The following is a 12328-nucleotide window of genomic DNA, read 5'->3' as shown; positions in this document are numbered from 1 at the left end:
AAATTACCCGTCATTCGATACAATTGCCAACCACGCAGAAATAAAATATAGAGGTAAATATTTTGGTTATAAAGACCCAGGGGGGCTTTTAAAAATATAGGTAGTCCTTGACTTTCAATCATAATTGAGCCCAAAATGTCTGTTGCTAAGTGAGACAGTTAAGTGAGTTTTGCTCCATTTTATGACTTTTCTTGCCACAGTGGTTAAGTGAATCATTGCAGTTGTAGCACGGTTGTTAAGTGAATCTGGCTTCCCCCTTGATTTGGCTTGTTAGAAGGTCTCCAAAGGTGATCACATAACCCCAGGACACTGCTACCGTCATACATATGAGTCAGTTGCCACATATCTGAATTTTGATCATGCTACAATAGTCACAAATGTGAAACACAGACACAAGTCATTTTTTTCAGTATTGCTGTAACTTTGAATGGTCACTAAATGAAGTGATATAAGCCAAGGAGTATCTGTAATCTTAAAGTATTTGGTAATATTTGGATGTTGACTAGCCAGATAATGAACATGTTACCTAGAAAACATATTGTACACAGTCATTTTACAAAGGTTTTGCAGGCTTTTCTACCCTGCTGTTCTCCAATCAAACTGGAGATCAGCTCTCACAATCCTAGCCTGGGTACCCAAACCCTGGAAGGTGTCAAGTGGAGGAACACTAGATTAGAAAGAAAAATATTGCTGTTAATGATAGTTAAAATAGCAGTAAAGTTATTTATCACCCACCAGTAACCCATGGAATTCTGGTGGGAGCCAATTCTAGAGAAGCTAAGCTCAGTAAGGAAAGACTCTTGATTGTGAAATTGTTATTTTAATACATAGGAGAATGAACTGAATCTAGAGCAGTAAATGTATCCACTGTGTAGACTCATGAGCCACCAAAAAGTCTTTCAAATAGCCCAATATGCCCATCACGGGACACAATATGTCAACACCACTGATTTATACTGGTATATTTTAAGAATCAGGAGAGAGAAATAAAAAAAGTCCATCAACAGCACACAAATCAAAGGACAGAATGAGGCCTCATTTAACCCAGATGGCAGGCTGCCTAGCTTACCTGAGACCTCATTCTGTCCTTTGATTTGAATGCAGAAGCAGGTTGCTACAACACCCCACGTAAGACACATCAAAGAGCCAATTGTTTAGCCACCTCAGTAATCACAAACTGACCGAGCCTACAAATATTCATTAAATGGCAATTACAGATGTTAGCAGCTTTTTCTGTGAGAAGCTTTACAGGCAGCGTCATCATCATATTTTCCCAATCATATCTGCAAAGTGAATGTTTTTTTTAAAAAAAATGGAACACAGAATTTAAATAAACAAATTCCCTGTACTGTCAAACAGACAAACATCAGTTTAAAAACTTGAGACAGCTATTGCAAAGTAGAGTTTATAATGAGGGAGGGAGGGAGGGAGGGGGGGAGGAAGGCTAAGTATTAAATAATTCTATAGAAAGCTAGAGTATACAACCTTTTTTGAAAGGATGGATTTGCCATAAACATGAAATAAATAAGGCAGGACTTCCCTCAGATATACCCTCTCATTCCAACCTCCCTCCCTCCCTCCCTCCCTCCCTCCCTCCCTCCTTCCTTCCTTCCTTCCTTCCTTCCTTCCTTCCTTCCTTCCTTCCTTCCTTCCTTCCTTCCCAGGAAGGGATGAGGGGAGGGTAAGAGAGTGGCAGTGCTGCTGGTGTCTGTGGCTTTCCCATGTGGGGGCGGGGTGAGAGGCGGGGCAGGAGACATCCCGGTGAAAGGGAAGCACTCGTGGCCTGCCGGACCAGTGGGTGAGGCTGGGCTGGTGAGCAGGCCATGGAGTTGGTGGTGGCAGGTGTGGCTGCTAGGGCTCTACACGCTGCTCTACTTTGTGGCAGCCACCTGGTGAGGTAACACGGCCAGCCTGTGGGGCAAGATGGTGCTCATCATGTCAGCTGCGTGCCAGCCCCCGCGCACTTGCTGCCTCCTGTGCGTGCACCCAGCCAGACTGGGATGGGCAGGGGTGGTGGGGATCGATCCCTTGCCATCTCAAGGGTGGCCCCATGGGCCACATCTAACCACATTGTGGGCCTGATCTTGCCCGCCGGCTTTGAGTTTGACATATCTGTTTAATTCATCCTTTTGACAAACTTTGGAAAGGTCCAATTATTTCTTTCTCACACTGAAAGTCAACATTAGAGTAATTTTAAAAATGCACTTACCCATTGCCTTTGTTTCTTCTCTTTTAGCATTTAACAGAGAAAATTTAAATTTTGCTCTCACTTCACTTTTTGGACAACTAACTAGCAGTAAGTACAATGAAAGATAATCTTTGCTTTCATCATCTAAACCTTTTGGGTTTACTCTCAGGCACCTGGAATGTAAGAAGTCTGGGTTATATATCAGCACTCAATAAAAATTGTCGTTGGCTAGACATATTTATGTCAGGACTTACAGGGTAATATGTTTCAAATCTGCTAGACTAAGGTCCTTTACAAGGAATTGTAAATAGTTCTCTTTTAGACTGATATTTTACAATTATATTTTTGAACAGTGTGGCCTCAAAGTTACAAACTTCAAATATTCCACTATTGTGGATTAGTATCACATCTGCTATCCACTTATCTTCAAGTCTAATCTTGCTCTCCTACCTCAATGGCAAGATTTTAATATTTTATAAAGTAGAAAGCTCCTTTAGAAAAAACACATCTGATAAATATCTTAACAAAAGGAAAAATCTGGTTTTTTTTTCCTGTCAACACCTGGGTTCACCATAAAAGTTTACAGGACTCTTTAAAACAATGTGGGATAAAGTGCAGAAAAAAATGATAAAATCCATCCCCATCTTTTTTCATTTTCTTTTTTAAAAAAGCTTCATTACAATCTATGGTGATTTCTATAAGCTACTCAATGGAGACTGTGTGTAAATACAGGTAGTTCTCGACTTATAACATCAATTGAGCCCAACATTTATGTTGCTAAGGGAGACAGTTGTTAAGTGAGCTTTGTCCCATTTTACGACCTTTCTTACCACAGTTGTTAAGTGAATCACTGCAGTTGTTAACTTAGTAGCATGGTTAAGCAAATCTGGCTTCCCTGTTGACTTTACTTGTCAGAAGGTTGCAAAAGGTGATCACATGACCCTGGAAGACTGCAACCATCATAAATACATGCCAGGTACCAAATGATCATGTGACCATGGGATGCTGCAATGGTTGTAAGTGTGAAAAATAATCCTTTTTTCCAATGCCATTGTAACTTTGAATGGTCACTAAATGAACTGTTGTAAGCCGAGAATTACCTGTATATTCAAAACACATGAATTAAAAAAAACCGGCTTTGTAAGGAAAACCAAATATAAGCATATTTTTCTCTTTAAATAATAACTACTGATCTACTCAATTTGCATCTCACCTCAAGATGCTCAGTATAACAATAATCTCAAGCTTTCAGTAAGAATGCTTATATCACACACTCAGGGAGAAAAGGAGTGAATTATAATCAAAATATTAAGTACAATGTTACATAATAAGGGAATTACATGAAAACATTCTTATACCACACTAATTCAAGTACTTAAAATAGAACATACAAGAATTCCTGGTTTACACATAAAGTTAAATAAGCCACAGAGAGCTACATTAAATTAACATGGCTTCTCCGGTTTAGACTTGCCTAAGTAACCACCTATTTTTGTTTATTTAGCAATTTGTGTTTAAACAAAATGTGGTTTAGCATGATATATGAACCCTATCAGAGTTTCAGTAGTGAAAAAATGAGAAGCTAGTTTTATATAAATGCAAAACTACATCAGTGGTCCCTAAACACAATAAATATAACTTTTATTTGCAAACACAAAAAATGAATATTTATTGGCCAAACCTGCATCACATTACACTATTAAAGACCAAATTTTACAAGATTTTAGGAAGAAACATCAAAACTTTGACAATCTGGTGATCTCAAAATATTTTCACCATCAAGAACATTATGATTTTTTATATTAACTGTTTAATGTTGGGTTGGGGCAAGGTGTCACATATGGTATGATAGGGAAAAGTGTGTATTTCCAACCCATAATTTAGTGGTCCCCAAATGTTTTCAGTGATCACACAGTGTTTCTGTTAAGATATTTAAATTTAGTAGCAGGAACAATGGGGTTGTACAATGAGCCGGAACACACAGTTATAGATGATGATTAGAGAGTGTTGGCTCCTGCGTGAAGAAATCTGCACTGTGATTGGTTGCCGTGGATATGGAGGGGGAGTTTCCCTCCCCTGCTTTTTTCTTTTGTGTGCCGAATTCCCTGGCATTCATATCAGAGAAAAGGCTGGAAATTACTACAGTGTGAGGACCCACCCCACTTTGCATCTTAAGAAGACAGAACTCTTGGAATAATTCTTCCAACAGGAATCCTTTATTAAGAGAAAATGGTTGCAGGCATGCTAGACAGGACCTGGGGTTCAAGCTCTCCCATTCAAGGTTTTAAGGGGTTCCCCAGTAGTCCCACCCAATCAACCCCCCTTCCAGTGATAGTTTCAAGTATCACAATTCCATCCCCTTTCTTCTTCCGTCTGGATGGAGACTTCAGATAACTACAGGAAAGGCAATTACTCTTCTTTGATATGTTAAAGCTTAGAGGCCACAATAAACACACATTCAGTCCTTTGAAGTGTGCTGAAGGAAGTGAGGGCCATAAAGCCCCTTTGCTCTCCCCCTTTTCTCCCTCTTATGGCAGAATCCAGAGAAGGCAGAATTGGGAGTTTCTATGTTTGATAATTAAAGATGAAATATAATTGGATTCTGACATACAGTATATTTCAATATGTTACAATATGTATGACAATTTATATTTCAGCCTTTAGCTGTATTGACTGTCATTGTGACTGGTAGTAGTTGACAGTTTTTCTGTCAATTGTTCTAATGTTTGAAGAAAGGTATTGTATCCTAGCTTGACACATTATGTGTTCATGGAATCTCTTATATTTAAGGCAAAAGGAAATTAATGCATTTATCTTACCATTTCATTTTATCATTTGGCCCTGAAGAAAAAGTTGAACTCTTTAAAACTTCACCCATTTCTTCTCGGCAGAAACTGAAGTTATTAATGGTCCACATATAAGAAAACTTTACAACTTTAACCTGCATAAGAAATGCAGACAGTTATGTGAATTTACAAAGTTTACCTTTTACAAACCTAATTTAAAAAAAATTACCAAAGAAGTCAACTGCTCACCTAATTAAAGGTAACAAAGCAATATCTTGTAGAATTAAGGAATAGCTCAACTCTGTATTTTTAAAACTATGTCAACACAACATATAATTATTTTCCATTAACTCAAAGTTGCCACTAATAACTCCCAGTCCTGGAAAGCAATAAATCTGTAGGCTCCCAGAATTGAGAAAGCTGTATTCATGATTAATTTGCTTTCTAGTATTTGATTAATTCAATTGGTAATAATGCTAATTCTTTGTATTATGGATTTCTCAGGAAATAGTGTCTCATTGATGATCATGTCAGGCAGCAGAGCTACTAATGCATAAAACTTAAGCTTCTCATTTTGAGATAATTCATCTTGTTCTTCCTAGTTTTATAGAAGATTACAGCATTTTATCCACTCTTTCTCTTAAATGGAAACAGTAATAAATTAGTAATAGGAAACTTAATAGCTTCTCAGAATTCAAAAAGCTAACACATGTAACAATATTTTAAGTTTTTAAATTTTAAATACTGGGCCCTGGGATATTTCAGAAGGGGCGTTGACTTACCTGAACGCCTTTTCTCAGCACGGAGATGGATAATCCACGCAGTGGGTTGAGACTGTATTCCTGGCCAATCAGATCAGTCAGCCAAAGTTGCCACGCCCCGTCTTGGACCATGATCCTTTAGTCTTGACTCGAGCGCAGCCATTGACTGACAGTAAGACGTTTTGGCTCCACTAAATATACCCTATTATTCTAGTCTATAAGGGTGGGTGTGGATTATCCATCTCCGTGCTGAGAAAAGGCGTTCAGGTAAGTCAACGCCCCTTCTCCAGCACTGGAGATGGATAATCCACGCAGTGGGACATACCAAAGCCTATTGTCCCTTGGGTTGGGGAATAGACTGGTCCCGTGTGCAACTTTGGTCTAGCACCTGCTGGAGAACCCTCCTACCGAAGGAGGCCTCTGCAGAGGAGTACCTGTCGATTTTGTAATGACGAATGAATGGAGAGGGCGAGGCCCAAGTGGCTGCCCTGCATACCTCTTCAATAGAAGCCTGCATGGCCCATGCTGCTGAGGTGGCAGCACTCCTTGTGGAATGGGCTGTGATATGCTTGGGGACTTGCAAGGACCCCGCCTGGTATGCCCCCATGATGCATGCCCTAATCCACCTACCGATGGTAGAGGACGAGACCTTCCGGCCCCTAGTAGCAGGGTGGAAGGATATGAAAAGCGCTTCCGAGCGTCGGAATTCCGTTGTGCGTGAAATGTAATGTCTTAGTGCCCTGCGTACGTCCAAGGTGTGCCATTGTTGCTCCAGGGGATGAGCTGGGTTTGGACAGAAGTCTGGTAGGACTATTTCCTGTGATCTGTGAAAAAGGGAGTTGACCTTTGGAATGAATGAAGGGTCTATTCTTAGGACTACCTTGTCCCTGTGAAAATGGCACAGGTCCTTCCTCATTGAGAGAGAAGCTAACTCGGATATCCGCCGAGCTGACGTGATGGCTACCAAGAATGCTACCTTATGGGTCAGATAGTGAAAGTCACATGTTTTGAGTGGTTCGAAGGGCGCTCTGGTAAGAGCTTGTAGTACTCGTGGTAGTTCCCACGATGGATACCTGTGCACGGTTGGCGGTCTGATGTTTGCAGCCCCCTTGAGGAAGGATCGTATTAAGGGATGCTTGCCCAAGGATTCACCGGGGCTGGCAGAAAGTATAGTTGAGAGGGCGGCGATTTGCCTGCGCAGTGTGTTTGGCGAGAGGTCCCTCTCTAGGCCATCTAGTAAAAATTCTAGGATCTTGGGAATTGTGATCCCTTCGAGTAACAATTCCTGTTTAGAGCACCATGATTGGAAGCTTCTCCACGTGGCCTCGTAGATACGGTTCGTGGAGGGGCGCCTTGATGCCTGTATGACCCTAATTACACCCTGTGAGCAAGCCCCCTTGGCTAAAATTGACCGTTCAAGAGCCAGACGGCTAGTTGTAGCCATTGTGGCTCTGGGTGGGAGATCTCCCCCTGCTTGAGGGAGATCCTCTCCGGAGGAATCCGCCATGGATTCGTGCGGGAGAGACTCCTCAAGTCTGCGAACCAAGGTCTCCTTGGCCAATAAGGGGCCACAAGGATTACCTCGGCCCTTTCCCGCAGAATCTTGCGTACTACCGCCGGAAGGAGAGGTAAGGGTGGAAACGCGTACAGGAGCCCCTTGGCCATGGGCTCCGTAACGCGTCCGTCTGCTCTGCTCCCTTGGATGGGAATCGGGAGAAGAAGCGAGTTAGGTGGGCATTGGAAGGAGAGGCAAAAAGGTCCACCTGGGGAAGCCCGAAGCGGTGACAGACCTCCCTGAAGATCCTCGGGTGTAGTTGCCACTCCGAGTGATCTATTGTTGATCTGCTCAACAGATCTGCTTGGATGTTTGCCTCCCCCGATATGTGGTCGGCCTTTATGGAGGCCAGATTTTGTTCCGCCCAGGCCCCCAGTAGGAGGGCCTCGGCCGAGAGCGAGCGAGAGTGTGTGCCCCCCTGACGGTTTATGTGGGCCTTGGCTGTCACGTTGTCCGTCAGGACCAGTACGTGCCTGCCTTTTATGCTGCTGTGAAAATGCCTTAACGCTAGGTGAATAGCCCGCAGCTCGAGCCAGTTTATGTTGTGTCGGAGATCCACCGCTGACCAGCGGCCCTGTGTCCACTTGGTCCCCAAGTGGCCTCCCCAGCCGAATAAGCTCGCATCTGTTGTGACTACTACTCTGTCTGGTTCCCTGAAGGGGGACCCCCTGAGGAGAGCTGGAGATAGCCACCACCTGAGGGAGTGTCGTACTCTCAGAGGTATGCCTACCCTCTTCCGGGATGCACTGATTTGTTGTCTCTGAAACGGGAGCATGAACCATTGCAGTTCTCTTGAGTGCAGCCTTGCCCAAGGAACTATTGCTATGGTCGATATCATCTTCCCTAGCAGCTGGGAGAGGCAGACCAGCGTCACTGACTGACCGCGGCTTACCTGTTTTATGGCTTTCTTTATGCTGCTGAGGCGTTCCTGTGATAGGTACACCTTGCATTCCTTTGTGTCTATGACCGCTCCCAGGTGGAGTATTCTCGTAGTTGGGGTTAGATGGCTCTTTGGAAAGTTCACCGAGAAGCCGTGGTCCTGCAGCATTTTTATCACTAACTTTAGGTCCGCCCGAGACTGCTGGGCGGACGATGACTGGATTAGAATATCGTCCAGGTAGCACTGGACTCTGACTGGTACGTTTCTTAGTTGTGCTGCCAGAACCGCCAGAATCTTGGTGAACACCCTGGGCGCTGATGACAGGCCGAATGGAAGTGCCCTGTATTGAAAATGGTGCCCCCTGTAGGCAAACCGTAGAAAGCGGCGGTGAGCCAGAGAGATAGGGATGTGCAAGTATGCCTCCGTGAGGTCGATCGATGCCAGAAAATCCCCTTTCCTTACGCTTCCAAGGATGGAGCGTAGTGTCTGCATTTTGAATTTGCGGTATTTTATGTAGAAATTTAGCCTTTTCAAATCCAAAACGGCTCTCCAACCCCCCGAGGGTTTTGGGACCACGAAGAGGATAGAATAAAACCCCTGGTCTCTCTGGTTCATAGGCACCGGCTCTACGGCCCGTATGTTTAGAAGGTGCTGAACGGCCTCGTTCATGAGCCTTCTCTTTGTTGGGTTTGTGGGACAGGGGCACGGGCGGAAGCGGTTCGGGGGCTTTGAGAGAAATTCTAGAGATAGACCATGACGTATGGTGTTCCTGACCCATACGTCCGTGGTGGTCTCTTCCCACTGGGGAGCAAACCCTGCTAGTCTGCCCCCTATGGGAAGGTCTGGGCGGGAGTCATCTGGTACGGCGGAAGGGGCGGTTGTTCCCCCGAAAGGGCCGTCTTCCCTGTGTTTGCCTATGTCTTGTGTTCTGTCTGTCCCCCTGTCTTTCCCTATCCTGTCTAGCTTGGAAGGGTTGGGAATTTTGAAAGTAGTTGACCCTGGCTTCCGTACGAAAGGATTGTTTCCTTCCCCAGGAGCCGGGTCTCTTGTCCTGCCTTTTAAGCATGTGTTTAAGGACCTTGCGCTTGTCCTTGTTCTCTGTCAGGTATGGCGTTAGTGCCTCACCAAACAGCTTTGCCCCTTGGTACGGAGCCGAAGCCAATTTCCACTTGGATTTGGTATCCGCCTGCCAGTTCTTTAGCCAGAGGATGCGCCTGCTCGTGTTGTTTGCCGCCATTGCCTTGGCTGAAAACTTGGTCGCTAAAAGTGTTGCGTCCAACGCATATTCCGTGGCCGCTACCATTTTGCTGAGTTCCTGATGAGTGCGTATATCTTCCATGGGAACCCGGCCCTGTAGCTCACGGAGTCAACAAAGTGTGGCTCTGGTGAAAAAGGACGCGGAGGTAGACGCCCTGGTAGCCCAAGCTATTGCCTGGTGCGTTCTCCTGTAGTTGGACTCACTCTTTCGGTCCTCGGCTTTAAGAGCTTCAGCAAAATCTCCTGATATGGCCGTGTCCGATATCAGGGGACCTATGGGTTCGTCCACCACCGGCACCTCCAATGTTCCCTCTAGCTCCCTTGCTACGTTAAATAGCTTCCTCTCCGCATTGCTAGGAAGCGGTAGGGAGGTTGGCGCTGCCCACTGTTTCCTTATTGTGTTTAGGAACATGGTCGGGCATGGTATGCGGTGTTGAGTGGTTACCTTTTCGGCGAACGTCGGCTCAGCCTCCGTGTCAACTGTGACAGGCTCCGCTGGTGTCCTATGCCCCAGATGGGCTGTGGCCTCAGCCTTGCGCAGAATAGTGACAAAAAGAGAAGGGTTAAACAGGCCGCTGAAGGACGGCCCTTGAGGTGAGGTGTCCTCCTCCTCCTCAGACATTTGAATCCCTTGTGACGTACCTGGCTGGTCCAGGTAAGCTTCCTCAGAGACCGACGAGTCTGAGACGGAGGAGAGGTCCTGATGGTCCTCCGTTTCCTCCCGATGCCTCGTTCTAAGTCCTAGAGACTTGGCTTTTGAAGTTTGAGCCCTGGCCTCAAATGCACGGTCCACTGCCTGTGCTATTAGGGTAGCTAGCAGATCCCCCGTCAATGCAGGAGGAGTGACCATTGCCTGCGACCCTGCAGGTGCTGTGGTTAGCATGGTCCTCGGGGTTTCCTGTAACCTCCGTGGGGAGGGGGATCGGGAGAGCGATGAGAATTCGCCTATCCCACCCTCTGTTTGGGACTGTGATGAGCTCCCTAATGACCAAATGGCCCGTGGGGATGAAGGGAGACCCAGCGGTAGATCAGGACCTATTCCCCCATTCTGCCTATTTTCAATTCTGGCCCTTTTCTGGGCTCTGTCGAACTCTTTTTCTAGGGCTTGGTGTCTTCTGATTGCCTGTTTGTCAGCCTTCTTTGATGACTTCCTTGCAGCCTTTCTAGGGGCTGCAGAGGATTCCGAATCCTCTGAAGCAGGTGCTCCAGAGGATGAAGGCGGGGCTCCAGTGGAGGGAATGATTGCTTCCTCCATTCTCCACTAACGCTGGGCCGCGATAGGGGGGACCCAGGTAGTAGGAGAGCTCCAACTTTGAGTAAGGACAGGCGCACTACTGGGGGCGTCTGGAACTCAGGAGCAGACTCTGCAAAATTGTCAGAGTTAGTCACTGTGCACGGATAAGAACAGGCACGCTAATGGGAATGCCTGGAACCCGGCTTGACTATGGTGGGTAAGGACAGGCACGCGACTGGGGATGCCTGGAACCCACCACTAAATCCAGAGGCGTACGGGCCACTAATGGGGGACCCGAAGTCTGGAAGGAGCCAAAGGCAACTAAACACAGTTAGTTATGAAAGGTTCTTATTTACTTTAGGTAGAAGACACCAAGTCCTGGAACCAGTAGCTATGTGTCTGATTTGAATGTCTCTGAATGAATAATAGATGCTTTAGTACCCCAGTACTGCTTGCCTATTAATTCACTCCAGCGGCTGAACCTAGCTTTCTTAAGGAACTTTAACTCCCCTGTTTGGACAAAAAATATGGCCGCCGCTGCCAGGAAACTACTGCGCATGTGTTAACAAGGCTGCCTATGCCACGTGCGGTTGTAACAAAGAGCTGCGCGTGCTTCCAGCTGTGCAGACAATGGCGCCTCGTTTAAAAAATCCTGAGCAGCCTGGAGTGAAAAGACTGCTCCTTCGCACGCCAGCTGTTTCCCTTAATCAATCTCCCTCCCAGCATGCGTCCCCTTTGTCCTCCGCTTCCCTCGCTAACTGCTTGCCTTTCTGTCTTTTTTTTGTTTGTTTGTTTGTTTTAAACGCGAGGGGTTGCCCGAGCCTCCCCGTTTGTTTAAGGCGGCTGCCGGCTGCTGGAAGGTGGCTGGGGTTGGTTAGGGAGGGGAGTTAGGGATTTCCCCCTTTTAAGTGGGGGTGGTTTCCCCTGTAGGAATCTGACTTCCTGAGTTTTACAATTTAGCAAGGAAATTTTTGAGTGGTCAATTAAATTGAATTAAATTATCTCTAATTAACTTTTAAACTAAGCAATTTCAGCTACTAGAAAAAATCCCCCCTAATGGAAAGGAACTATACCTGCCCAGGAGCCAAAAGTTGTAGATGTCTCTGCATGGCCAGATCAGTCAAGACTAAAGGATCATGGTCCAAGACGGGGCGTGGCAACTTTGGCTGACTGATCTGATTGGCCAGGAATACAGTCTCAACCCACTGCGTGGATTATCCATCTCCAGTGCTGGAGAACATCCCTTTTGCATTTGTATGCTGCATATTATAATTGTATTATTTATAAATCACATTGGACAGCTGCTCATCTCATAAAAAGTGACTCTTCTATGTACTTTGAAAATGAGTCGAAAGATTATTCAAAATGCCTTAGGATCAGCATCATTTTAAAGCAGCCACAACATTTTTAAGGCTCATGGAAAATTGAAACAAGATGTGGCTGCTTTAAAAAAGTTCTGTTCCCCTCTCCATTCTGTAGTACTACCCAATCATTTTTGAAGCATGAACAGCCTTACTATTCACTTTTACTAGAATTTTCTGGTCTTCTGAATTAAGCAGAATTAGGTCTGGTTAATCTTTGATATGATACTGCCAGAGGAAACCAGAGCCGTAGATAGATAAAAATCCAGAGATAGCAATTGCATGCACTTTCCATATCGCTGCTAA

The 12328-nt window shown here is 45.3% G+C and overlaps 1 protein-coding gene across 1 annotated transcript in view; it reads right to left on the bottom strand.

The window, feature by feature from the left end:
- Window positions 1-12328, bottom strand: part of SPOPL (speckle type BTB/POZ protein like) — a 51069-nt gene that overhangs the window by 11071 nt on the left and 27670 nt on the right. The window contains exons 3-4 of the mRNA XM_039323968.1: window positions 5008-5129; window positions 2210-2361 (exon numbers count right to left, since the gene is read on the bottom strand). Of these exons, the coding sequence (XP_039179902.1) occupies window positions 2210-2361; window positions 5008-5129 (274 nt within the window). The remainder of the gene's footprint in view (window positions 1-2209; window positions 2362-5007; window positions 5130-12328) is intronic.

Source organism: Crotalus tigris, unplaced genomic scaffold (assembly GCF_016545835.1).
Source record: "Crotalus tigris isolate CLP2741 ecotype Arizona unplaced genomic scaffold, ASM1654583v1 scf7180000024290.1160143, whole genome shotgun sequence".
NCBI classification, from domain to species: domain Eukaryota; kingdom Metazoa; phylum Chordata; class Lepidosauria; order Squamata; family Viperidae; genus Crotalus; species Crotalus tigris.
Note: the sequence above shows the minus strand (reverse complement) of the source record. Positions and strands in the feature narration are given on the sequence as shown.